The sequence below is a fragment of the Pavona decussata genome, unplaced genomic scaffold, assembly GCF_977016875.1.
Source record: "Pavona decussata unplaced genomic scaffold, jaPavDecu1.1 SCAFFOLD_175, whole genome shotgun sequence".
NCBI lineage: Eukaryota > Metazoa > Cnidaria > Anthozoa > Scleractinia > Agariciidae > Pavona > Pavona decussata.
In genome coordinates this window covers 1,418,322-1,444,165 of record NW_028145586.1, presented here as the reverse complement: position 1 = coordinate 1,444,165, position 25,844 = coordinate 1,418,322, and the positions used below count along the sequence as shown (strand labels likewise).

The following is a 25,844-nucleotide window of genomic DNA, read 5'->3' as shown; positions in this document are numbered from 1 at the left end:
ATTTGAGATAGGGTTTTGTTCTTATAACTCAGTTTCACCGGAGGTTTTGCATGTGGCCTTGAATTCCTTCAAGAAACGTTGCACCAATGTTTTATCCCCTGCTTTGCGCTTCGTTTTGTGATAAAAACAGAAATCTTGCGCATAATCATCATCTAATGTAGCCTGCAAACGCAGACGTATTTCCGGCTGTCGCTTCTCTCCAACAGCCAGAAATACGTCTGCGTTTGCTGTATTTTTTTTTAACACTAAGCGCAAAACAGCAGATAAAATATTGGCGCAACGTCTCCTGAAGGAATTCAAGGCCACATGCAAAAACTCCGGTGAATCTGAGCTTAAAGGGGAAGTCTCATGGGGTTTTAACCTGTTTGGTTACAAATGGTGAAATAAGACCTTCACATAGCTACAAAACAATTTTAGAACAACGAGAGGAAAGAGATCAACTCAATTCTTGAAAGGAACAACTCGTGATCTGTTCTAGCGCATTTTGAAAACAAAAATGCGAGAACTTGAAAAACGTTAGCCTAACATTTTTCAAGTTTCAATCCATTCCGACCTACTCTGTCTCTGGCCAGAGGCACTAATCGACAGTTTTATTGCACTGGGTGATAATTTACAACAAAACTAGACAATTATTTTATGTTTCTGTTGATAGACAAACATTTTTGGGTTTTGAAATGACATCAAATTCGCTTGATACTTCTCCTTCAAACAACAAAACACGATCTGAAATGCATTTAGGTCGGTTATGTACCCCGAGCCCTTCAATTGGTACTAAGATGTCTAACCTCATCACAGATGACTAATCCAACAGGTCCTGTATGCAACACAGAGGCGTGAAGACGGAACGTTTCATATGAGATTATTAAAACAGGATAAGCTGTCCGTTTTCCTTGTTGAGACATGAACATTCCTAAAATATTTAAAACAAAATATTGTCTAATTTTAATTAACTTTGGAGTAACGCGTATCAAGTGGCATTCAATTTTTTGGGGGGTTTGTATATAACAATGTTTATGTATCTACCTGTGTATTGACCAAAAATAAAATTGTGTCGTATTGTATTGACTGGAAGCATAGTTAATTGAGGGACTGGTTATGAAAACTTGCCATGTTCAAAGATGATAACAATGGTGTTGTAATTTAGGTTGGAAGGGCCGCGACCGTGCACAATCCTTTCTTCTAACGTTCACACTACAGCTGAATATATTAACAGGAACGTTTCTACTGGCCAGTTGCGCCAACACGTTTTAAAATCGATTGTGGTTTGTGCACGGTCAAGGCCAAAAATGCCAACAAAAGCATATAACAAAGAAACTTGTTTGCCTTCATAACCATTCTCCTATATTAACTTTGCTGGAAGGATTTTTTGGGGGATTGTGTAGAGCAGGGACGCTCTACAAAATTTTTTACTGGTTTAACCGGTTTAACAGGTTGAAAAGCACATGGCACGCGCGGATCAAATGGGAATCTTCGGGAACAAACGGATAACCTTTGGAGGTACTCCACTTTTACTGTTGCAACTAAATTACCGTTCCATTTGCACAAAACTTTCATTTCCATTTGGTTGTCTTTTTGCCCCATCGTTGCACCACCACATACGATTTTTGATTAACCAATGAGATTGCAAGTTTGGAACGAGTGGAAAAGGAGCCTTTCTATTTAACACGGAACGTGTCCTAAAATTTCAACCAAACATTTTGGCTAAATGGAATGCGCTAAGGTCACAAATCACTACTAAGATATTTGTGCACTGTTAAGGATGGTGCCTAGACTGCAAGCAGTCCCTTTCTGGTCAGTCGAGAGGGTGCGCTCACAGCGCAGCGAGACTGGAGCGAGGAGAAATAAACGAGACTTTCCCCATTTTTCCCGCCTCTCCCAAGCCCCCCTCCGCTTGTTTGCTCCAGTTTCTTCGCGCTCGGCTATTTCGCTTGACCTCTCGACTATCCAGAAAGGGACTGTTTGCAGTCTAGACGGTGCCTACTAATACAGAAGTATTTTTGCGCGATTTACAACTATGCAGGAAAAGTAGATCTGAGCTAGTGCTATTGGAATCCAAAAAGAAAATTGGGGGTAACCACGCATATTTTTAGAGATAATGAAGCAACGGGAGTTCCAAAATTCGGAGGTAAAAATCTGACCAATGCAAATCCAAGGGAAACAACTTTTTGTTCGAAGAATCGGGCGTTTCCAAAAATCAAGAGCTGAATAATCGAGATGTCCACTGTATGTGGTTCTGCAAATGCAGTGTTTTGGCTGAGAATCTATTAATTTATTTTTCAATTTCTTCATTTATTTTATTCCTAACCGTAAGTTAATAACTATTCTCATAGAATTTTACAGACAATTGAGAGAGGTGACTTGCCCAGTTTTTTGTCAATTTCATCTTTTGACCCAGAATCAATGGCCAATGCTGAAATCCTCCCAGAAAGCCACTTGTGAAGCTCATTGTACCAATTCTGAAAAGACATTTAAAAACTCATTAATAATTCTTAAGCCAATTGACCTATCAAATGGTCGATAAAACATCACTTGCAGTGGTTTTAAAACCCAATAAAACATCCTCCTTATTAGTATGTGGTGTTTAATGTTTTTCTCGTATGCTAATTTCCAACGTCCACAAAAGCATCATTGTTATGAATTCTCTTGACACACGCTTTTCCAGGAATGTTTTTGAAGCCGTTCAAAAAAACGCTGCACGTGTTTTATCGGGTCTAAAACCACTCGGCTGCGCCTCGTGGTTAAAATCCTGCTGCTCGTGTTTTAAACATTACATTAAAAACACTAGCTTCATGCTCAAACAGATCTCTTTGAACAAGGAAAACGACATTGCAGTCATTGCAGTTTTTCACCTCGGGGGAGATATAGATCTATATTTCCTGTAATCGTACCAATAACAAAATTCTTGTTTCTAATTGGTTCCCTGCGTGCTTAATTATTACATAATTGGACCACGATCACGTGGGTGTTCAATTTCAGGTATCCAATTTAATCTTTAAGTAATGGATATCTGTAATTGGACACCTACGTCATTCATGCGTACTGTACTGTAAACCTGATTGAATAAATTGCTGACATTTTCACTCTGTCAGACTTCCTAACCTCCACATTTATTATTGATACGATGAATAAAATATTGGTAATTACACCTTGTGTCTTACAATTCAGGGAGTAATCATGCTCGTGATGTCAAAATTGGCCTCGCGCTACGCACTCGGGCAATCTTGAAATTACTCACCCGATTACACTCTGGATTGCACTCCACTCGGTCCAATTACCAAAATTAAATTATGGAAACTGCATTACACAAAGTTACAGGTATTGAAGTGGACGTCATGATTGTATTGGAGAGAGAAGGCTACTGTGCCCACCTTAACAAGACTTGACGGAGCTACGATAATAGCTTTGTTGGCTACTGGCTGACCTAGAAGTTAAAACAAACAAATTAACAAGAAGAGAAATTGCATTTTAATCACCAGCAAGTAATAAAGTTTTGTTTAAAGAAAATACAGTAAATTGCCTTACCATCTGGTCCTTGTTTCTGAAATGAAATGAGATGAAATGAAAAACATTGAAATTAGCAGCCAGTTAAACTTTCAAAGAGACTGCAAACAAGTCACACGAAAACTTGTTACAGATCTTACGGGTTGGTAGTAAAACGAGCAGTTTCTGCAGTTAAATAACCATGATTACAGAGCACTTTAGTTAATAGATTTAACTTCGCAACTCATTACTTCTACACTGACTGCACTTTACCAAATTTTGTGTCTTTTTACACTACGAAAGATTCCATTCTGAGTAAAGAAACGTGATTGCTCGATCGTTCCTTGAATTCTTACATGTGTGACAAGAAAGTGTTATTAATCGGTGTTAGAAGCTCACTAAACAAAACCATTAAAAATATTCTCAAATTTAAAAAAAGTGATACTAACCACCAGAGTCCAAATCAGTGCGATGCATTGCAGTGTTTTCCCTAACCCCTAAACAGGAAAAAGTCAAATGTTTATTTAGGGCCTTGAAGGCAGTTATTTGTACATTCAAAAGCTCATTAATAATTCATAAGCCCATTGACCTATCAAATAGTTGATAATACATCACGTGCAGTGACTTAATTTATATCGATAAACCTTCTCCTCATAAGTATGCGGTGTTTTATCAGCTGATAAAACACTCCTCATTATCATGCGGTGTTTTTCTCGTAAGCTAATTTCAAACGTTCATGAACAAAAGCGTCATTGTTATGAACTCTCTTGACACATGCTTTTCCAGGAATGTTTTTGAAGCCGTTCAAAAAACTCACAGCAGGCGTTTTATCAGGTTTAAAACCACGAGGCTGTGCCTCGTGGTTTTAAACCTGATAAAACACTCCTGCTTGTTTTTTAAGCATTACTTGAAAAGCTGCCTAATACTGTACCATTTCATCTGCCATGATGCATCCATAACTGTCTTTGATTCTTGTACCAGTGACACAGTCATATAAAAACTTAACACCCTAAGGAAAGAATTGTCAAAAAAAAAATGTCAGCTGTGAAATTTCAACTTCGTTTTAGAAAACTTACAATTGAAACAAAGAAGAAATATATCCAATCAATCAAAGTGTCCATCATTTTAAAATGGGAGATGTCTGGCATACCTCTCTCTGATGAGGACGAAGAATTTTACTAAGCAATGGATCCACCACAACTATGCAAAGAGTAAAAAGTAATAAATAAATACATGTATGTAAATAAATTTCCTACACTGCAACTGTACATTATTTTATTATTAAAAACTGGATCCAGCTACCATTACATGTGCGATACTCAACAGGTATCAATGCCTTTAAGGCCAGTCTTGATCATTTTAAGTTAACGAAGCTTGATTCACTGAATGGATTCTGGGAACTATCGGAACAAATTTTTAATTGAATAAGCAATAAAAGTGAACATGTAAATTACTTATTGGCTTATCGCGATGTTGCCATGTGGCAAAATATCTTTTTTCATTCTATCGCTTTCTTGTTTTTTATAGCCTATTGATCTTCTAAGCTTTTAATGATATATTTTATTTCTTACCACGTGATTGTAATAATTTTGTAAATACTGTCAGTAGTTTTTTTTTTTTTTTTTAATAGAGATATCCTGAATGTGATAATAAGTTATCTTTAAGTTATCTTATTGTATAAGGCAATTCCAGGGACTTGATTGGCTATACGAGCCATCATAAATGTACCATGCCCGAGAAATGTCAAGATCTAGCAATATTTAGTTAGCAGTAGTTAGCAAGATGTAGCAATATTTCTAGATTGTTTTTAATAAAACAATATTATTATTCCACTCACACTTGTTGGATATGAGATGATCATAGCCAACTTGGCACTATGCGCCTCATTGCCTGTCATCTCATATCCAACACATGTTCGTGGAATAAATTACTGTTAAATATCAATACCACCTAGTGTAACTTGATCACAACCCCACCCCGTTCTTGACATGTTTCCAATAAATATTAATGGCTTTCAACAAAACAGGAAACAGCTGTACAAAGCAACTTGTCCTCCCAGATTAACAGGATGGACCTATATTTCAAAGGATGTTTGACTGTTGCAAGCCAATGGTTATTCCTTCTTCAGAAGTGTTAAGAACAATATCCAGACATTGGCTAACATTCAGGGCCCATTTACATTTGAAATCTGGTGAATTTTGGACTGACCAGTCAATATAGGGCAAACTGTTACATGTACGTAGAAAAAAACATGATTCAATGATTATTTAATAGAGTGCAGACAGCCAAGTACAGATAGAAAACTGCACTATACACACATGGTCATTTGAAGGAGTGCACAGAATAAGGCCTAAAGTGACTTTTGATGTCAGATCAAATTCTCCTAAGTTAGTTTCACAAGCAAATACAAGGCAGTTTGGAAGGAAAATCTAGCAATTTATCAGAAGTTGCTAAGAGCTTTTTTTCCAAGCACCCCTTCATTTCAGGGTTGCCTAAAAGCAACACCCAAGGAAAATCGTTTACTATGGAATTTACAGTCCAGAGAAAATCCTTCAACTGAGATGCCTTTTCAATTATTCATTTAAGTCATTCTTTAATCACTACGTATGCACAAGCTTCATCTTACCATGAACTTCTTGACTCTCTCTGTACAAGGCACATACCGTAATTGGGGGAAAAAGGAAACAAGATGTTAGCTTGTTATCAGGTTGCCCGCAAACCAATCATTCAGACAAATACTTTCTGGCATTTAGAACTACTGTAGCATATGAGAAGGGCTTATAACACTCAAACAGCCTTAACCGTTAAGGCGCTTAATAATTTAGCTCCTTTTTACATTTTAGTAAACCTCTTGCACATATACACTCCAAATAGGCGACTAAGGTCCTCGTTTAGTTTTCCTCTATCAAATCTGAAAACTTAAGGAGACCAAGCATTCTCTGTTGTGCAACCAAAGTATGGAACCATCTTCCTAGTTATATTAAGCGTAGCTCCAGTGTCAATTCCTTTAGGTCATCTCTGAAAACTTATCTTTTTAAACGATATCTTACCTCTTATTTTTTTTTCTTCTGTTATTGTGAAGTGCCTTTAGTTAGAACTTTTGTATAAGGCGATATATAATTATTATTATCATTGTTGTTGTTGTTGTTGTTGTTGTTGTTGTTGTTGTTGTTGTTGTTGTTATTATTATTATTATTATTATTATTATTATTATTATTATTATTATTAGGGCTGGTATTTAGAGCCATAATGGTAACACCAACAGTTTACCAGGGCTAATTATGCTACTGTATGCTTCAATATGCTGGGACTGTGTGGGTTCACTTAAATCACAAAAATAATAACAATCATTCCTCTCTTCCTCTCTTAATGTTTCAGTCTTCCCTCACCCCCCCCCCCCCCCCTTCCCTCCTTTCACTTCCCATGCCAATTTAAAATCACATTTTTGGACTTACAGGTCAACTGTGAGCTTTTCATGGGCAGTGAGTTCTGGAGGAGAGTAGAGCACCAAAGCATCTTCTTCATAAGGGTCATGCAGAGCTCTACGAGGTCCTTTTCTTTTGATACCAAGCCCTCTGGAATAAGTCAACCCTATTAAATAAACAATAAAGCTTTTTTTTTGTTAAAAACTGGATCATTGTACAGTGTATAATGCAATTCCAGGGATTTGATTGGCTTAGTGGCCATGGTATATGAGGCTTTATACTATACCCAGGGAATCGGCGACCATTAAATTACCCTCTGGTTGTTCTTGCAAAAATAAATTTATAACACGAGAGCCTCTGTTCCCAAAATGAAACAAATCAACAAATTCAAGCCAGTTAATGATATTAAAAAACCAAACGTTTTGGATATGTGTCTATGGCACTTGTTATGGAATTATCATAATGGTACATGTATGCCTATGACTTGTCAGTCTACTACATTAATTGTTTTTTATAACACCCTTGATAGAAATGCAAGTATTAATTTAACATTATTAATAACTTAAGTACCCAAAAGAAAATTACGGTGGGAAAGGGCATTCAGAAGAATTTTATGTCAAATAAAAGTATAGGAAGACCCCTTTTTTCCTTGTTAGGTTTAAAAGGTTTAATGCTTCACCCCTTATACATGAAACATTGGGCTGAACAACTTTCTCCATTTCGCATCACAACACTGGAGAAGGATGAGAACAGGACTCTCCAAGTGGCTGGAAATTAATTGAAGCCTTCGCAAAGCCATGCATGTGCTAAACGTAAGTGGTTTTACCTTGATAATTAGGGATAGGTACTTTGAAAGGCTTGGCAAGAATCTTGCGAATGAGTGCTTCCTGTGATAAATGAAGTAAAAGTAAAATAAAACAATAGTTGACAAATTATAATTATTTTTGTTATTATAATAATAATTATTATTATTTTCAAACTTATTGACTTTTCACTAGCATGAAGTGTTTCAATATTTGTGTAAAATAATATAAAAAGTCCAAAGGGCGAATTACAAGGTACAACTTTATTGTATGCAACAAGCTTACAACAGGCCTACGAAATGAATAATTGTTTTGTGTAAATCAAACCTACAACTCACTTACGACAGTCGTGCACGTCACAAAAAAATGTCGTATGACAATAGTAGGTATAGGCAATGTTGAGTGACAAGAGTTGTGTGCGATGTTTTGCATGATGTGAGCAGCGCGTGCTCCAGAAATCGCATGCGACAGTCGTAAGCAAAAGTTGTACCGTCTAAATCGGCCTTAAGAATATGACACCATGCCTGTAAGAGATACAATCAAACCATGGGAATTAAGTGCAGGGTTTAGTTGCAACCACAATAGTGGATTACAGTTCATGCAATTTAATAACAGAATGGAAAATTAAATGGCTTTTGTAGCTTTTTTTCCAAAAATGTGTATTTATTTTTTTATTATAAATAACTACTCAACTGGTAATTAATTTACTTTCACCACTTTTAACAATGTTTTTGTCACACATACATGAATTTTTAACTCCTGCCCAGGTATACATGTATACTTAGCCTTATCTTGAAGGTTTTTTTGGAGGAAGGTTTTGTTGTTGTTTCTTTTTCTTGGGACATATTCCGGATATACCTTAAAAAATTAAATATATTCTTCTTCTAAAACATTAAATATAAGAATTTGATTCTTTTACTTTGGCCATTTGGATAACTGGGCAACAGACACAACATAGATTTTTCAGTATAGTCATTTTTAAGGATGGGGACATATTACTTCCCTAAAAACAACCAAATCCTTACAGTAAGAGAAAAAGAGGAAGCAGAATCTTTTCTTAACCCCCCCCCCCCTCCCCCCTCCTTAGATGTCCAAGATAGACTGTCCTGGTTGGGAGAAAACAATACACTTATCAGCTAAAAAACTATCCCTTAAAGCACTATGGGTCAAACAAATTAAATGTTGCCCAAGTTCAAAAGAGATAACACTGGTCTCAATCAATCAATCAATCAATCAATCAATCATTTACTTGCTCTTTTCAAAATAATAAATTACAACAAGTATCATAGTAGATCATATTGATTATGCACAGTATAATCATATTATTTTAATTAATGCTTTATTGAGTGGTAATGGTTGATGTTTTAGTCTTTATGTTGGAGGAGAAAACTGGTTTTAATATTTCAGTCCTAAATTATAAACTAATGCTCTAATTTTTTTGATGGAGTTCAGCAAGTTATTCCATATTAGATTTTGCTTTTATTTCACTGAGTGTTTTTGGTACTTTAAGTACATGTTTGGGTTTTGTACATGTATATTATGATTTAATCAAGTTGTGAAATGTGCCTTTACCAACAAGGCTATTGCTTAAATCACAAACTTTAAAGCTTATAATTCTCCATAATCCATTTCTTTCCATTCCTTCATTGCTCCTACAAAATTGTCATAACCTGCTTTTGGATCTTCCCCAGGTCGTTTGAGGTATTTCAGAGGAAATCTACGAATGGCAGACACTTGACTTGCAAGGAAATATAAGTGGTCTCTACTGCAATCAGCAAACAGGTTTAGCTCTGGGATGAAATAATGGGGACAAGAGCAATTTACTAATGAATGTAATAGGTCATCTAGCAAGCCAAGGAAGCACACAGCAATGTTCTCGTCAGACCATCTGTTAGGGGAGTGCCTCTCACTAGCCCAGAGAAGAAGAGTCTTTAAGTGGTATGTGCTAATTAGCTTACAAGTCGATATAATATTTTCTTTGATTGCCAGCTTAAACATGCGATAACAGTAGTTTCTATTTCCAAGGCCTTTTGCATTCATCAGTTTTACTTCAGCTTTGGAGAATGAAATTCGCCATTCGAGTTCCTCATCACCATGAGGAGAAGTCTTTGGAACAATGTGAAAGCCCTCTTGGATAATTTCTTCCACCAGATCCTGAGGAGGCCAAACTCTTTTCCTTGTGATCCAATCTTGACTGCAGTTTGGCCAGCCACTGAACTTGATTGCGGGAACCACATCATAAGACAAATAAGGATCTTCGTCACCATATATCTCGTCAACTTGAACAGCTGGTCCATGGGGTGTTATCCTTATCTTAAAGTCTTCCATGTCTTCAATTTCCGTTATCTCTCCCTGATCTGTTTGGGACTTGTGTTCTTCAAGAAGCTGAGAAGATACATCACAGCCAGCAGAGAGCACCTTTAAAGCATCCAGCATGTGAAAAATCTTGTCTTTGAACTTGGAAGCTGACAAGTAGAACTTTGAATCTCTTAATATCAATAACTGTGTCAGATGTTCACTGTTGTCCAGGACTGCAGGGGCACACAGATAAAAAAATCCAGGATACTTTGCATAAGTTAACGCCTGCTCTTGATCACTCAGGCCAAGGGCGATGTGTGACACACTCAACATTATGTCATACTCGGGATTAACATGGACGAGGCTGACTCCATGTTCATGGCTTATTTCTGGGACTTGAGATCCCTCATTTGCACTGCCAGTTAAATCAAACTGCCATTTTACCCACGACACATTAGGGCTATCCCTAAGGAGGCATTTTAAGAGTGTCTCAAACAATGCAATCTCCCGAAGTCGGTTAACAACGTAGTTTAAATCTTGATCCAAACAATATAGGAATATCTCTACCAGTTCTTCTTGCAGTGTTCCAAAATCGAGACCGGAGACGAAATCTATTCCTTTCTTTGTTTCATTTGCAGCTCCATGCAGATGCTCTATTCGAGCTAGCAAACTGCGAGTTTGTTGTTTACTTTCCAGTCCAGCTTCCTCTAAACTACAAAACCCCAGATCAGCGATGTACCTTTCGAACACACTGTTCGCGTCGAGAGTTACAACAGCAAGCTTCCCCTTTACGTCTGGATCGCTGGTATCACTAGCATATTTCAGAAAAAGCGGAAAGTGATTTTCAGTTGCTTTTGTAAACCGTAACAAATCCTTAACTTCTATTTTCCATTCCATGACAGTAAGCTTAGAAATATTCCATTCAACTGGCCGAACACCCGGAAGTACTAGATTAAAATGGCGGCCACTTGTACACAGTCCACCTCAAATCTCTGCGACCGTGGCTAGGCTGTCAAACCCGAAAGGCATCTTGGTCATCTCGAGGTTCCAAAATGGTTTTCTTTGACTGTACATGTTTGCTTGCACTGTTTGAGTAATTTTTTTTTTCCTTATTTTATTTTATTTATTACGCAGGATGCCCTGAAGGGGCATACCGTGTCTAAAAACGGGTCTATCCTTTTTTTTTTTTTTCTTCCTCGTAGCCACAAATCTGTACATTAATTTATTCATTAAACCCTCCCCTCTCCTACTCGGGATGTATTGTTCTGATTGTCTTCAACAGAAGCAGGCCAATCAAAATCCATTCTTGTCGCTTATATCGCGAGGGAGGGGACCCACTCACCCCTACCTGTGTGACGTCAACGCATCATTTGATTTCTTAAATTATGGCGCCATATTGTTAACATGTTGTGGACTCAAATGCGCCGTTTTCAAACGGAAATTTCACCATTTTGAAAAGGCAAATCGAAAGATTAACTTCTAGGAAGCACTCGACATCTAAAACGGTGGAAATTGGAGAGATCCTGGCGAAGGAATCGTGCTTTGTTTGACAGTTCTAAAACCACGACGGGACTGAAAAGAGGTCATTGGGCAGCTTACGTTATCGTAATGGAATTACCGAAATTTCCGGTGAAACCTTATAGAACGTAACACAAGGGAAACAACGTAACGCGATCTTCGTGACTCAAACTTTTCCATTAGCAAGGATAGTTTTATAAATCTGCGAAGCATACAGTAGGAATAAATGAATCAGCTACAGCATCTCGCGTTTATGCCAGTATAGGCATCTTGTTTATTAATTTTTTTGGGGGGGAGGGGGTGGTGGTGAGGGGGACATTGACAATCAGGGCTTATTTTCTATGAAGAAAGGGGGAGGGAAGGGCATGAATTAGTAGCTAAACTACTAGCTAATTTCCAGCTGTTATTGATCATTCTTTTGGAAAGGGGGTGATGGCAGGGTCTAAAATGTGGTAATTTTCAATGCAAATTAACAGATAGTAAATTTTCTTATTTTCTCAAATGTACACCTCTAGCAGGTTATAGGGAAGGTGCAGGGATGGCACAGTGGTGAGAGCACTTGCCTAATCCACCAATGTGGCCCAGGTTCAATTCACGGACTCACTTCATGTGTGAGTTGAGTTTGTTGTTCGTCCTCGTTCTTGCTCCGAGAGGTTTTCCTCCGGGTACTCCGGTTTTCCCCTCTCCTCAGAAAACATTTCCAAATTCCAATTCGATCCAGATTATTGCCAAGCACTTTATCGTGAGTCTTCAGCTCAGGAGATTGGTTAATCACTCCCCATGACCAACATATAGTGCATTTTAGATTTATATTTTGTTGTTTTAGCTGAGATTCACTGGACTCTTCGTGGCCTTGAATTCCTTCAGGAAACTTTGCCCCAATGTTTTATCTGTCGCTTTACACTTCGTTTATAATAAAAACCTAACATTATGATTCATGATGATGATGACTCATTTTGACGAGTAGGCAAACAGGCTTGAAATAACAGTGTTTGTATGGAAATCAGATGTCAAATTACTTTCATAAAACATCGCTTCTGAAAAATTCATAAATTGGAAACTTTTAGCACTAGGAAAAGGATTTAAGGAAAAAAAATTGGAGGGATGTAGCTGTGCCAGAAAGCGTCCAGTCGTGTTTTGAACTTTCTATACATTTGTCTGTAAAGCAAACCAGCTGTGAACTGCTACTAAAAATAGTTCGCGGGAAAAAAATACAGGGAAATGTATGGAAAGTTCAAAACACGACTGGACGCTTTCTGGTACAGCTACATCCCTCCAATTTTTTTCTTAAAATCCTTTTCCTAATGCCAAAAGTTTCCAATTCATGAATTTTTCAGAAGCGATGTTTTATGAAAATTATTCGACATCGGAATTCCGTACATTAACACTGTTATTTCAAGCCTGTTAGCCTACTTGTCAAAATGGCGTCGAAAACTGCGATAAGACCTATTGTTTATTAACAAATGCCAAAAGAAACATGCCCAGAGTCATACGCCTGGATTTACAATTTCATATAACTGACTACTATAAAAATGGGCAAGATTTCCATTTTTATCACAAAACAAACGTACAAAGCAGCAAGTAAAACATTGGAGCAACATTTCATGAAGGAATTGAAGGCCATACGCAAAAACTCTGGTGAATCTGAGCTAAAACAGAAAAAGCAACCTAAAATGCAATATAGACCCAGGGGTACTCAAGGTATTCGAGGTCTAAACCCTTACAGTTTTATATACCATTTTTGACAAGAAAAGTAACCCTTTACATGGTATTACATTCCATGGGAAATGGTACCCCTTTCACACAGCTACAGTAGAAACACTACCTGTTTTCGTTGGGTGTGTTCTAGATCTTTTGAAAGGCCATTTTAATGCCTAAATGACAGCTTTCCCTACTCTTTCCTATACATTTGGCTTGTGAAATCCTTACTCTTTTATATACCTCTATCCTGAAAAAGGTACCCCTTTCGGGCAGCACCTCCCTGTATAGTCCATTATAGGGAAATTCCCCATCCCCCGGAAATATAGGTCAGTTATGTGCACTGAATCCATCAGTTAGGGTTCTAATGACTTCCTGCTTGTCCAAGCAGTTTCGTAAATGTGTGTTGTCTAAATAATTTTACCTCAGCTTATTAGAATCACAAGCAGTTTGGGTAGGAAATTATTACATTCACTTTCTCTTACTCACAATACAGCTATCTCTGATCACTTCCAGCTATCTCACAGAAGTAACTACCATTAACAATTATTTAAAAGCAGGGTTCTTAATGATATTGATCTGAGACCATCACACTTAACACAACCTAACCATGGTCATCCCATTGAATTAGTGTAGATCACCACGTACATGGCTCTACTGTGAGCCAAAACCTTAGCTTTTTCAGAAATATAATCAATTATGTAGCATCTAAAATTTATAATAACTAATGCTGTTAAACTTGATGGAAGCCCTAAAAAGGTTGCTACATGTAACTTGGAGACAAGTCTCTGGGACTAGCTTAAGGTCCTGGACAAGTCAGAGGGACAAACACAGGCACAAACAGCCACATGAAAGGATTAAGACAATTTTGAGAGGGCAAGTCAGTGTAATTTTATCATAACTGTTTTCAGATGCAGGTTCAGAAAACTCAAAAGGGTATGGATTGTAGAAGCTGGCCTCTAAAATTCATACCCATTTCAGTCAGACTTCAGACTGAAATATAGTGAGTAATAATCAATACCGATTTTGAGACCCAGACTGCTAAAAAACCATACCCCTTGGGGCTGCATAAAGCTATAGAGCTTACATAAAGGAGTAGACACTCTTCTTCTCTGTAATACATCAATCCATATTTTCCCTGAACTGCTGAAGTATTCACGCTATACCGGTAACCCAAAAAGACCTCATTAAGTTTATATCACAACTTATTAATGTTTCTTATTGACTTGGTTATTTTAATGTATTGATTCCTGAGAGGAAAGGTCTTAACAAAAAGGGAGTCCATCATTCATGTGTCTGATGGATCCCATATTCAGCTGGTTTCTAGTTAAGAGTCCTAGATTGGGGATAATAAAGACTAGAAAAAGAGCATTTGATTTAAAAGTAATGTTGTGTAGTTACATGAGCTGAGTGGCTGGGTGAGCAGTAGTTCTCTTGGGTGGGAAGTGGAGCTAGCACTGGTCTGACCACATCATTGTTGTCTTCATCTTGGGATAGAGCACGCTTGAACTTCTGCACCAAAACAAAAATAAAATTATAAACAATGCGCAACTGAGATTGGCAGAGTAGAGACAAGCTTTGTTCATTAAAAAAAGATAACCATATGAGCCACAGTGCAAAGCCATAACTGATAGGTTTAATTTCTATTTTGATTTTACTAGCAAAATTGACCTAAAATAACTTCGAACTTAGCTGATCTTATGTGAACAATATTTAAACTTATATTAAGGTTGTTAATTGTCACCTGTTTCCGTCTGCCCTCGAGTTCGTCCTCCTCTCCAAATACTTGCTTTCGTTTAAGAATCTGGCTCGGAGCAAGAGATCTTCTCTGAAAAATCAAGAAATAACAACATACAAATTAAGACATTAAAACACGAGTCACTGAGGAAATAAAACCGGTATCACAGAGTCTAGTTGTATCTGTAGTTACGCAGATATCGTCAACAAAGTATATTTAGAATCTAATGGCGATGTAGTAGACTTTTTCGAAGCTTACCATGGCTCTAAGGATACAAAAACCGCTTATTCTTCATCATAAAAGGACGCCACGCCACAACTTCCGCTTCGAAATCGGCGCCATATTTGCGCGCAAATAAATTAGGCACCAGTCTGCTCGCGTGCGAAGGCAATCGCTGGTCGTCGGAAGAAGAGTCGGCAACTCTTCGGTTTGTCGGGCAAGCAAGCTCTCCAGGTTCACGGAGTAAAATAAATCTGTAAGTTCAATAATAAATGCCAGTGAAATGCATTGATTTTGTTTTACTTTCTGGTGCAGAATGGTGTAATCTGACTTGCACGGTGCGTTTAAAAACGCGCGGAAATAGAGGGGGTACGAAGAAGAGCCGCACGCTTCGTTAAAAACTGTTATACGCGGGAACCAGGAACAGTTACGAACCTACTGGACGAGTTACACTGGATACCGCTGAAGGTACGAAGAACAATCTCGCGGTTAACTTTATTCCACAAAGCAATTCATGGTGATGGCGGCCTGGCTTTCCCAGACTATGTTATGAAGCGCAGAAGACCTCTCAGGAACCCTAGCCAGAACAAGTTTATTGAAGTTTTACCAAATACTAGATTAGCTATAGCTACTTGCGGGTTCGTGTTGTCTTTGAATTTTATGTTAAACATTTTTAATAAACTTGAAACTTGAACTTGTTATTTTTGCAGAACTGGCAAGGACTGGAATGCGTTGCCAAGCGAAATTGTTGACCAATTTAAAAAAGTCTTGTTTGAGTATTTTAGCCAATGATGAATTTTTTTATTTTTATTTTTGTACGATGATTTGAGGCTATGATATTTTTCTCCTTTTTATCTTTTGTAGGTGATTTTATTAAGGCTATCATTTTTAACTTTATTTCATGTTATTTAGCTAGATGTCTTGCGTGATGGCACCCTCTTGCAGAACTAGAAATTTTTTGATAAAGGTGAATAAAGTGCATGTTCAGCTAATGTGAAATAGGCGCGTTGAGATTAAATTTCCTGCAGCCTGGCTCCACCAGAACGCACATCCTTGGAGAACCACAGAGGCAGATTGTCAGAACAGCACGAATATTTCACCGGTGAAAACGGAACCCGCGAAAGTTTGTTTTCGCTCGAAAGTTTGTTTTCGCTAATCACGGTGATTGATTGATTGATCGATCGATCGATCGATCGATTGATTGATTGATTGATTGATTGATTGATTGATTGATTGATTGATTGATTGATTGATTGATTGATTGATTGATTGATTGATTGATTGATTGATTGATTGAGTGATTGAGTGAGTGAGTGAGTGAGTGAGTGAGTGAGTGAGTGAGTGAGTGAGTGAGTGAGTGAGTGAGTGAGTGAGTCAGTGAGTGAGTGAGTGAGTGAGTCAGTGAGTGAGTCAGTGAGTGAGTGAGTGACTGATTGATGGAAGGATGGATGGATGGATGGATGGATGGACGGACGGATGGATGGATGGATGGATGGATGGATGGATGGATGGATGGATGGAATGGATGGACGGACGGACGGACAAACAGACGGACGGACGGACGGCTCGACGGAAGTAGGGTCGTTGGGTTGATGATTGAGTGGTCGACAATCTCGTACCCATAGTCCTTAGGCTCTTTGGCCAGCGTCAGGAGAGACTCAGTCTCTCCCGGTGACCAACCGCTGGCCAAAGAGCCTGATGACTCTGGGTACGAGATTAAGTAGTCGATTAATTGCAATCTCGTACCTAGAGCCCGCTGACCAAAAGGAAAATGTGCCCTGGAGTCACGATTGGATCTTGGATCGACCGTCGTTGGATCAAACATAAAGTTTATTTAACCTAAAACAAAGACTTTTCAGTTGTTTTCATAGTAACAATTAGCTTTAAAAAGGATGTCATGGTACATCAATCATGACATTGTCATTGCCATCTCTGAATAAAGGCTCCATACCGGCTTTCATTATAGCCTTGGTGGGAAACTGAACAGCTGGGTTATCTCAAAACGTTTCACGTTCAACTAGAAACAGCATACAATCAGCTTGCAGTTAACAAAAAAATAGATACTATTGCAACTGTTTATGAATTGAGACCAAGCGACGTTAAAACAAATAAACGAACAAAGTATTACAAACTGAGCGTCCTTCCCTTAATAAAGATTGGATTGCATTACAGATCAAGTTTAAAAGTGCTTTGAAAAAAACTAGTGCATAGCCAGGATTGAGGATGTCACCATAGTAACTAGAATGACCAGACAAAGCCAAGAATTCCGTGCTATCGCTCCATTTAAGCGAGTGAAGTCGCCATCAGCTGTGGTGAAAGACCACACATCTCCACCGTACAGCCCAGAACTGCTCACTTCAGCATCTACACGCCAGAAATACTCCGTATTAGGATCCAGACTTATTTTCAAGTAGAAAACATTGCCTCCATTTCCAACTTCCCCACGGTATTCCGGTGAACTGGACGTGGCTCTTTTCACCCCATCTCTACTCGTTCCAAAGTAGACATGGTGCACAGACGCTCCGTAACCATTCAACCACATAAGCGTGTCCCTCCTATCCGGCTTAATATTCGTACTATTATCCGGGGGGACAGGTGTACAGGTCTTGTAGAGCTGACGGCCTGGAATCCAATAGTGCGTCATCTCGGGGTTGTAGCTGTACGGTCCTACATTGTTCTGTATGTACAATGAATCCGGAAGAGGTCGAAAATCAAAGTTCTCCGGATCAACAAGTTGATCACTGACATTCGCAATCACGTTGTACTTCACAGCGCGCCCCGCAAGTGGATACAGCTTCCTTCCATGCACCCCGCCATTCGCCACATCAGCTGCATTGTACATCACCACCGTGTTATTGTTAATTGGTACAGGATTTTGGCGCACGTAGCGTAAAACACAAAGAGCGCATTTCTTGCCCTGGTGATCGCCCTTCTTTTCGTTCATTTTCTCAAAGACCAGGTTGTGTAGCACTGTATGGTTGTCACCTTTGACCATCATTCCACCACACTTCCACACCACATTATTGCGCAATGTTCCGTTTCCTCCAATCCTGGGTGGTTGCCCGTCAAACCGCAGTCCATATTTGGGGCTGGAATGTACCCAGTTCTGCTCCAACAGCGCGTGCCTCTGGGGTTTAATCGTTGTTTGTACATGACTGCCGTCATTCTGTAAAAGAAATTTAACCATCCCAAATCAAATTTAGTAAAATTTAGCGTTTCCTTCTTGTAAAATAATGAAAAGGAACAGGACTTTGGTAAAATAAGACTCAATAGCTTTCATTTGAATTATCAAACTTAACGATTTGATCCTTAACTCAGAACAAAATAAAAAATCATCACAGGAAAGAGCTTCCCAAAGCCAAACCCACATTGTACGTGTCGAGATTTGGTTGTGAGAGTTAAGACCGGTAGAAAATGGTTGTTCAGACGCTTAGTGAGTAATTATTAGGCCCCATCAGATCAGAGTACGAGTACGACTTTCAAATTTCAAATCAGTCGCATCCCAGAACTCTCGCTCCCTTCTGTTGTTTTACCAGCAGATATGGAGACCGTAGAAACAATATTGGTGTGACAAGCGGTTATCTAAACCCCTAGATTTGAAAAGTCGTATTCGTAGTCAATCTCGTAGTCGTAGTCGATTCTGAAGGTCCCCGTTAAAAGAGCGTGATTTCCTCGGAGAGAAGAGGGTAGGCTCGCTTCAGTAACACCTTCACCTCCTTGTTAACCTGGTGGAGTCCCTCGCGCACCCAACGACGAAATATCGTCTCCAACAATTTGATATGCAAATACTGCTTTCTTCTTTTTGAGCACAGAGTTTGTTTTGAAAATAAAAATTGTCAGTAATTTAACGTTATTGTTTTGAAGAGGACGTCAAAGAACTATACTGAAACTTCTAACTGCGTGGAGCAGATTAAAGACGCCGTTTCTACTTTTTTGCCACACGACGATTTGTTGCGCGCGGAGGTGGTAATACGGGGAACAAACAATCATTTTTTGTAACGCAACATTATTTTGTTGGGCGACAAGTTGCAAGGAAACGTTGCCCGAATTACTTGGCCTTAGAACAGTTTTCAATTGAACTTCGAAAGTAATTTTGCGTTTGCTTTGATTTTGCATTACTACGCTCTGTGATTGGTTAACAAAACTCGCGCCACTTTCTCAACCAATGGGAATCCAAACCAAAACCAATCGTGTTTTGGCCGCTCGCGTTTTTCCGCGCTTGGCGCCGGTAACATGTATTTGCTTTGAATTCTGATTAGCTCGTTTTATTGTTTACATCTGCTGCGATTGGCTAAAGTAATTACTTTGGTTTTGTTTTTACGACACTCAATTGGAAACCGCTCTAACTGAGGTTCCATTGCATACCAAATCTATATTCACCTGTATAAGGCCCCAGCACTGATGATGAAAATGGTTCAATCTCACTGTAGGTCGGAGACCTGGTCTGTATCCAGCACTGGCGCCGTTGTACCTTAAAGTATTCCTCACAAATACATCACCTATCCCATTGGAAATGATAGTGCCAATCCCACCACTCTGATAAACCATGTTTGCGGCAGTCCAGTCGTTATACTCGAACAAATTGTTTTCGAGAGTCACGCCTGTCCCGCTGTATTCCAGCACGGCGCCATCCGTGCCGAAAAAAGTATTGTTGAAAAAGATTAGAGTGTTGTTGCCATTCTTTTTATTTGCGTTCACAGTGGTCCACTGAGCCGGTGCAGGTTCCTGGAGCATGCGCCGTGTGTATGAAGGATATCTAAAGTTGAGCGAGTGAAATGTCAGGTTATTGATAATGTTTTTGCCGTCCAATGTAGAAGCCCATAGCGTTGTACCAAAGAAGGTCAACTTCTTGAAAATCACGTGACTGCAGTTAGTGACGTTAAATGCATACGTCATCAATTTACCTTTGACGTCACGTCCCTCGGGGGATTGGCCATCAGGTGTCATGACGTAGACCGTTCGTGTAGCCTTGTCGTAAAACCATTCTTCAGGCTGGTCAAGGAATTCCAACTTGTCCTCCAAGAAATACTGGTTCATAACAGGCTTAAACTTGATGGGGCCGAACTTGTCGTCGAACGTAAAGGACGGTGTCCCAGGCTTGTGGCTTTGAACAACTGCAGTGAACGTGTTAAAGCTGCCAATATTAAGAACCGCCATGGCACCGGTTGCGTTCAGACCGCTTCCTGCGAGGTCCTTTACGCCATTGTCCACCATGACGCCTCGTGTGGACGTCTTCGATGATTTTGCCCAGTAGCTGGAGAGGTAAACCGTCTTATCCGACCACAGTGCGTTTGGCCAGCGTGCGTTCGTCATCATCTCACCGTCAATAAACAACTGCCAAATATCTTCATCTATGACCGCCTTGTATGCACCGCTGTCGTCCTTAACCCATCCCCCCTTGGGATTAATTTGCACAGTGCCATCGATGATTGGATACTCATTGTCAATTCCCCGGATGATGATCGGTTTGTCAGGGGTGCCGTGCTTGTTAGTGATGGTCACGTGCTCGTGATAACGGCCACCCGGGATGACGCACTCGTCCCCAGGCTCTCTCAGCATATCAACACAAGACTGCATGGTGGTAAAAGAAGAGCCTGGTTGTTGCACGTGGATTCCATCATCATTGATACTAGATCGGCTATAAGCACTACTCAGCAATGAAAGACCCACGAGGACAACAAACAGAAGTGTTGGCTGCCTTGTGGCTTGGACCATGGTGTCCTATGGAGAAAACAAATACTGTAATGGATACATGAGTAAATTATAGACTTACGTTGCACTAAGCGATTTTTCTTCCAACTTGTTTGCGCTGTTGCAAGACAAGTTCCAGAAGCGTTCAGGGTCAAATTTCCTTTGGCGTTTCTCCAAGGCCGTTTAAAAGGATATTTGAGTACGCTAACACAGTTTACAACTGCTGTAGGCAACGTTCGGGGGAAGCTCAGCGTTCATTTCCATGGATACCTGTTCGGTAGGCATAAATGGCTCCAGAAATTCTGATTGAGTTCTGAACAAAAACTAGCATTTTCTTTAAGTGTTATGCCATCTGATCTAGAACTTCAATTTTGTCTTCGTACGGACAAAAAAATGTCATTAAGAGAGCAAAATAAGACAGCTATGAGTTTTTCGGAAACTAAGCCAACTGCGGCTCGTAAATTCGAGGGATGAGTAGGGATTGCTTTAATATTATGTTCCCTAAAACTTGTTGTAACTTAAAAATTCAACTAAAGAATCGGAAACGATTAAAACATGCCCTGAAATGAACATTTCCCGCAACGTTTATGTTGCAGTCTATTTTTCTTTTTAACTTAAAGCGCCTCGTTTTGATGCCTAGAACAAGTTTTTTTTCCGCGCGCCTTCGCCATTTGTCGGTGTGGTGTATATGTTGCACAAGTGGAATCGACTTTAACTTCTTGCAACTATTACTACAACAACAAAAGCTGAATTCAGAGACAAGTTCATTTCAAGTCACGTTATATATTTACGGCAACGCTTAGCTTAGGGCAACCTTCTCAGCAGAATTACTATACAATATGAAGGAAAAAATTGCCTAGAGCAACAGCGCCATAACGCTTGTGATGTATCCTATGTTAACGAAAATAAAAGAAACTTTTTCTAGAAAGGAAAACAACATGAAATAGAAAGTAAAAACTTGAATAGAGAGGGACTACCTGATGCACCAATCTTGACTCTATCGAAGACAAAAATCGGCCGTAACTGTCCACTGTTTGTCGTCGCTTGTGGACGACAGTGCAGTCACAATTTATATGACTGCTTTGCTGGAACATGTAATAACCTCACCCCAAAACGTAACACTAATGTAAAATGTCATAAAAATCGGCGAAAAAATAGAATAAATTTTACCCCAAATGCAATAACGTTTCGAGCGCAAAATGTGATAACTTTGGAATGATGACACTTGAAAGTTATTAACTCGTACCAAAACGCAATAATAACGCAATATGCAATGATAAAGTTGAAGCAAAATGTAAATAACTTTTCCAACGCAAAATGTAAATAACTTCCGAATGACGGTATAATTAAAGTAATTTTAACAGCCGTAAAATGCGATACCAACGCAAAATTGTTGATAAATTGGGGCAAAATATAATAAATTTTCCAATAAAAAATGTAATAACTTTTGAATACTTATGTTATAAACTCGGCAGAATAAGATCGCGTTAATGGGGCCCCAGCTTAAAAGCAATACACCCAAACGACATTTTTTGTGTTTCAAGTGAAGTGTTAACTGATAAACTTGCAGTAATTTTCTCGTGTATAAGCAACATTAGTTATGTATTACAACAAATGAAGGGTTTTTTTCTTAATTTTTCGACTCTGGGATAAGATCAACATTTTGACCTTTTTCGTACGGGTACTAAAAAAAAAGGATAAGGGGATTTCTTTCTAAAAACACCGCGGTACTGCGTCAGTGGGGGGGGGGGGGGGGGGGGGAGAGAAACGAATGTTTGATTTTAACAGCAGAGCCATTGATGAGTAATTTAGCCACCGTAAAGAGTTCCGAATTGTAACGTTTCGAGCGTCAGCCCGGACAATGCCCAAAGTTGTTAGGTTGTAGGGGGGTGAGGGTCAGGAGCATTTTCAATGATGAAATATTATTATTAATCATAAACTTGAAATTCTCTAATTTTTCCCCTAAAATTCATCAAATACTCCTTTGTTGCCTTTGTAGATGGTCAACAAATCAGCAAGAATTCTTACATAATTTCGACTGATCGTTACGCAACGCTTAGAGGGGATCGGAGAATGCCGCAGTGGGAAAAAAACAAGACGGTTTGACCTATTCCGAGAGATGAAGTTATTTCGACGGTAGCTTTTCCTATGTAATCACACATCACATCACCCCAGAACAACATTTTACATTTTGAGACCAATTTCGCTTAATCCGAGTATTTTTAATTCGAACCTTCGTCAACTCGTGCCGCGCCGGTCGGAGACCGTACCTGTCGAAACGTATTTAATGACCAGCTTTCACGCTACCCTGCGAGCAGAGGCCCTACGATCTTCCTACATGAGTCGGAAAGAGAAAGTCTTATCTACGAAGATCCGGAAGGGCCTCTGCTCGCAGGGTACTTTCATGCAGTTCTCAAACCGGATTAAATATTCGTAAATTTATGGCTGCGTACTACTACTTCTGTCGGTATCGTGTAAAACTTCCCTTAATTCATATGTTCGTGGTTTAACAAGGGATCAGTATTGAAAAGGAATGTCTCCTTCAGTTACCTTTTTCCTTTCCTTTAGAGGGCGATCTTCAATTGCTGCAAACTGAATGTGTAGCGTCGACTGGTCCGTCACGGCGCTGCTCTGTCACACACTCACGTGTCACACGTGACAATTGATGCAGTGCCAGGGGAGGGGACAGTGAGAAAGCCGTACAGCCAAGGCATCTTTCAGTAGGCTATGGTTTATCCTATAGTTCTAAGAAGCCTATAGTTAATAAGCCCCCGGCTTCTATATAGGCTTCCTAGCCTTTAACACATTTAATATTGTAAATAGTTAAGTATGAACATTGTAATAGTAAGAATATTGTGTGTCGTCTATAATCTATTTATGTTGTATTTTTTTGGTTAATGGCAAAATAAACGAATTGAATTGAAAAAAAAAGTCCCTAAAAATACGGCTACGACACAACAAAGGCAAATAAACAGAGCGCGGCGTCAGAAAGGTGCGCATTACCCCAACGTAAATATCGTCAATATCGATCAAAGATGTAGCAGTATTGTTTTATCCGTATTTATACTGTTCATTCTAAAAACATTTGGTCGGAATAAAAATGTTCTTAACTGACTCTCAGTCTGGTTAATGTTCTTAGTATGTTCTTAAATTTTAGCTAATCTCAGCCTCAACGTTCTTATAGAAAAGGTTCTTATAAAATAGTGTAATTAGTTCCCTTACCGGAATTTCGCAAGTGTGTCGGTCCCCGCCGCAGTTTTCGACAGTCTCCTAGCAACAATCTGCGCAGGTGGAGGTTTGCTAATTACACTCTGTTTTTTTTATAAGAACCTTTTTTATAAGAACGTCGAGGCTGAGATTAACCAAAATTTTAAGAACGTATTAAGAACATTCTTCAAGCTGAGAGTTGATCAAGAACGTTTTTATTTTGCTAATCTGTGTACAAAAGCAAGGTAACAAATGTAAATTAACCAAAATACTTAAGGGCATGTTTTGTATAACACTAACAATGGTGACACACATCTCGGTTTGTCATAATCGAGAATCAGCAGTTCTTGCTATCATATCTCAGCAGGCAATGCACTTTGATAGGTTTCCTGGTCACGTCTGCATTGTCGTTTTAATACTGCAATACATGTAGTGTAAGGCCATGTAAATTAAGAACATCTTAAGAACGTTTTCAGCCTCAAATCGCAAAAAAATATAAGAACGTTCAGCCTCAGCTCCAAAATTAGACGTTCTTATAAAAAAAAACAGAGCGTACTCTTACTGAGCGACCAGAAATTTTAATTCTAAGCTCTGTGTTTTGTACCCTTTCTGTTACTTGGACTGGTTCTAGCTATTTTCTGACTAAGTTTCGTGACCACCCCTTCTCGTATCAGGACGAGGGTGAACGTACTGCCCTTATAGACACTATTTTGGCTCGTCACGCAATCCCTCCTCCCCAACGTGACGAGCCAAAAGTAGGGTTAAGAGGGAGCCTAGGGTGAACAAGGAAGCCTCTTCTATACCGTGTATACCGTATAGCCTCTAGATTTCACGTTTTTGGTTAAATTTGGGAAGTAATGTATCAAAACCGAGGAAAAGTGTTTCATCCGATTTCCAACACCAAGAAGTGACTTAAAAGAAAGGAGGTATAGCCGCGTATATTTGACATAGCTTCTCAAACCATTAACAATTCAGTGTTGGAAATTCAAAGCAAACGTTCACCAGATTTTATGAAAATTAAGATCACATTTACAAACCTCCTTCACGGTAGTGATTTCTCTCTTTTCTCGTCGTTTATCATTAATGACCTTGAGAAGATATATCCTCAGTTCCTCACAATTTGCTAGCAAATGACATTCAAGATCCATTTTGTATTCCAGTAACTCCAAAAACTTATTATGAGGGATTTTTAGTAACCATTGTATGTATTCTCATTTCTGAATACGGACAATACAGCCAGTCGAAATGCATCCTTAATAGCTCACTTAACTTCGACTTGATGATCCCTTGTTCCTTCTTTTTGTCTTTTACTGCCCGCCTCGCAGTCATGCTCAACCTCGTTCCCAGGCCAGGCAGGGTCTCTCCTATTCCCGTCCCCCGGAGAGAGACGGGAAGGGCGGGAGAGGAGAGACCCTGGGAACGAGGTTGTGCCTGTCTCATGCTCAATCTCGTACCCAGAGTCCTCAAGCTCTTTGGCCAGCGGTTGGTCGCCAGGCGAGACTCTGGGAATTCGAAAAAATTTAAATTTTTTGATTGGCTGCTCCGTAACAGCTTGCATTGTTTTACCGCAGAAATCCTGCGGTAATAATATTCCAGTAACCCAGAGTCTCTCCTGGCAACCAACCGCTGGCCAAAGAGCCTGAGGACTCTGGGTACGAGGTTGTGCCCGCCTCGATTAGATTAGCTTTCGCTTCTTGCGTTCCAGTGCAAATTGGTAACCATATAATTAAGATTAATTTTTGACATTTGACATCTTTTATTTGTACT

The 25,844-nt window shown here is 39.2% G+C and overlaps 3 protein-coding genes across 3 annotated transcripts in view; all 3 read right to left on the bottom strand.

Moving 5' to 3' along the window:
- The window catches only part of LOC146463563 (DNA repair and recombination protein RAD54-like), a 32,182-nt gene extending 16,872 nt beyond the window's left edge, over positions 1-15,310 (bottom strand). Inside the window, exons 1-13 of the mRNA XM_085084058.1 lie at positions 15,219-15,310; positions 14,967-15,050; positions 14,624-14,734; positions 7,732-7,792; positions 6,936-7,071; positions 6,107-6,126; positions 4,631-4,680; positions 4,412-4,489; positions 3,930-3,977; positions 3,523-3,538; positions 3,369-3,421; positions 2,363-2,456; positions 786-910 (exon numbers count right to left, since the gene is read on the bottom strand). Coding sequence (XP_084940184.1) covers positions 786-910; positions 2,363-2,456; positions 3,369-3,421; positions 3,523-3,538; positions 3,930-3,977; positions 4,412-4,489; positions 4,631-4,680; positions 6,107-6,126; positions 6,936-7,071; positions 7,732-7,792; positions 14,624-14,734; positions 14,967-15,050; positions 15,219-15,221 — 879 coding nt within the window. The 5' untranslated portion in view covers positions 15,222-15,310. The remainder of the gene's footprint in view (positions 1-785; positions 911-2,362; positions 2,457-3,368; positions 3,422-3,522; positions 3,539-3,929; positions 3,978-4,411; positions 4,490-4,630; positions 4,681-6,106; positions 6,127-6,935; positions 7,072-7,731; positions 7,793-14,623; positions 14,735-14,966; positions 15,051-15,218) is intronic.
- Positions 8,934-10,979, bottom strand: LOC146463564 (uncharacterized). The gene has a single exon (XM_085084092.1). The coding sequence runs from the start codon at positions 10,901-10,903 to the stop codon at positions 9,317-9,319; it is 1,587 nt and encodes a 528-aa protein (XP_084940218.1). The 5' UTR covers positions 10,904-10,979; the 3' UTR covers positions 8,934-9,316.
- Positions 15,311-17,013: 1,703 nt separating the features above from the next.
- On the bottom strand, positions 17,014-23,445 carry LOC146463562 (uncharacterized). Its single transcript, XM_085084116.1, has 3 exons — positions 23,421-23,445; positions 19,560-20,900; positions 17,014-18,345 (listed from the first exon to the last, which is right to left on the bottom strand). Exons 2-3 carry the CDS (start codon positions 20,892-20,894, stop codon positions 17,380-17,382), a joined length of 2,301 nt encoding a protein of 766 aa, XP_084940242.1. The 5' UTR covers positions 20,895-20,900; positions 23,421-23,445; the 3' UTR covers positions 17,014-17,379.
- Between the last annotated feature and the right edge of the window lie 2,399 nt (positions 23,446-25,844).

What these genes read in the sequence shown, in the direction of transcription:
- LOC146463564 (XM_085084092.1), bottom strand. Translation starts at nt 10,903, where the DNA reads ATGGAATGGAAAATAGAAGTTAAGGATTTGTTACGGTTTACAAAAGCA.
- LOC146463562 (XM_085084116.1), bottom strand. Translation starts at nt 20,894, where the DNA reads ATGGTCCAAGCCACAAGGCAGCCAACACTTCTGTTTGTTGTCCTCGTG. An exon ending in AGTGCTGGGGCCTTATACAG is followed by an intron (nt 18,346 to 19,559) that starts GTGAATATAGAT and finishes TTTCTTTTACAG; the next exon opens with AATGACGGCAGTCATGTACA.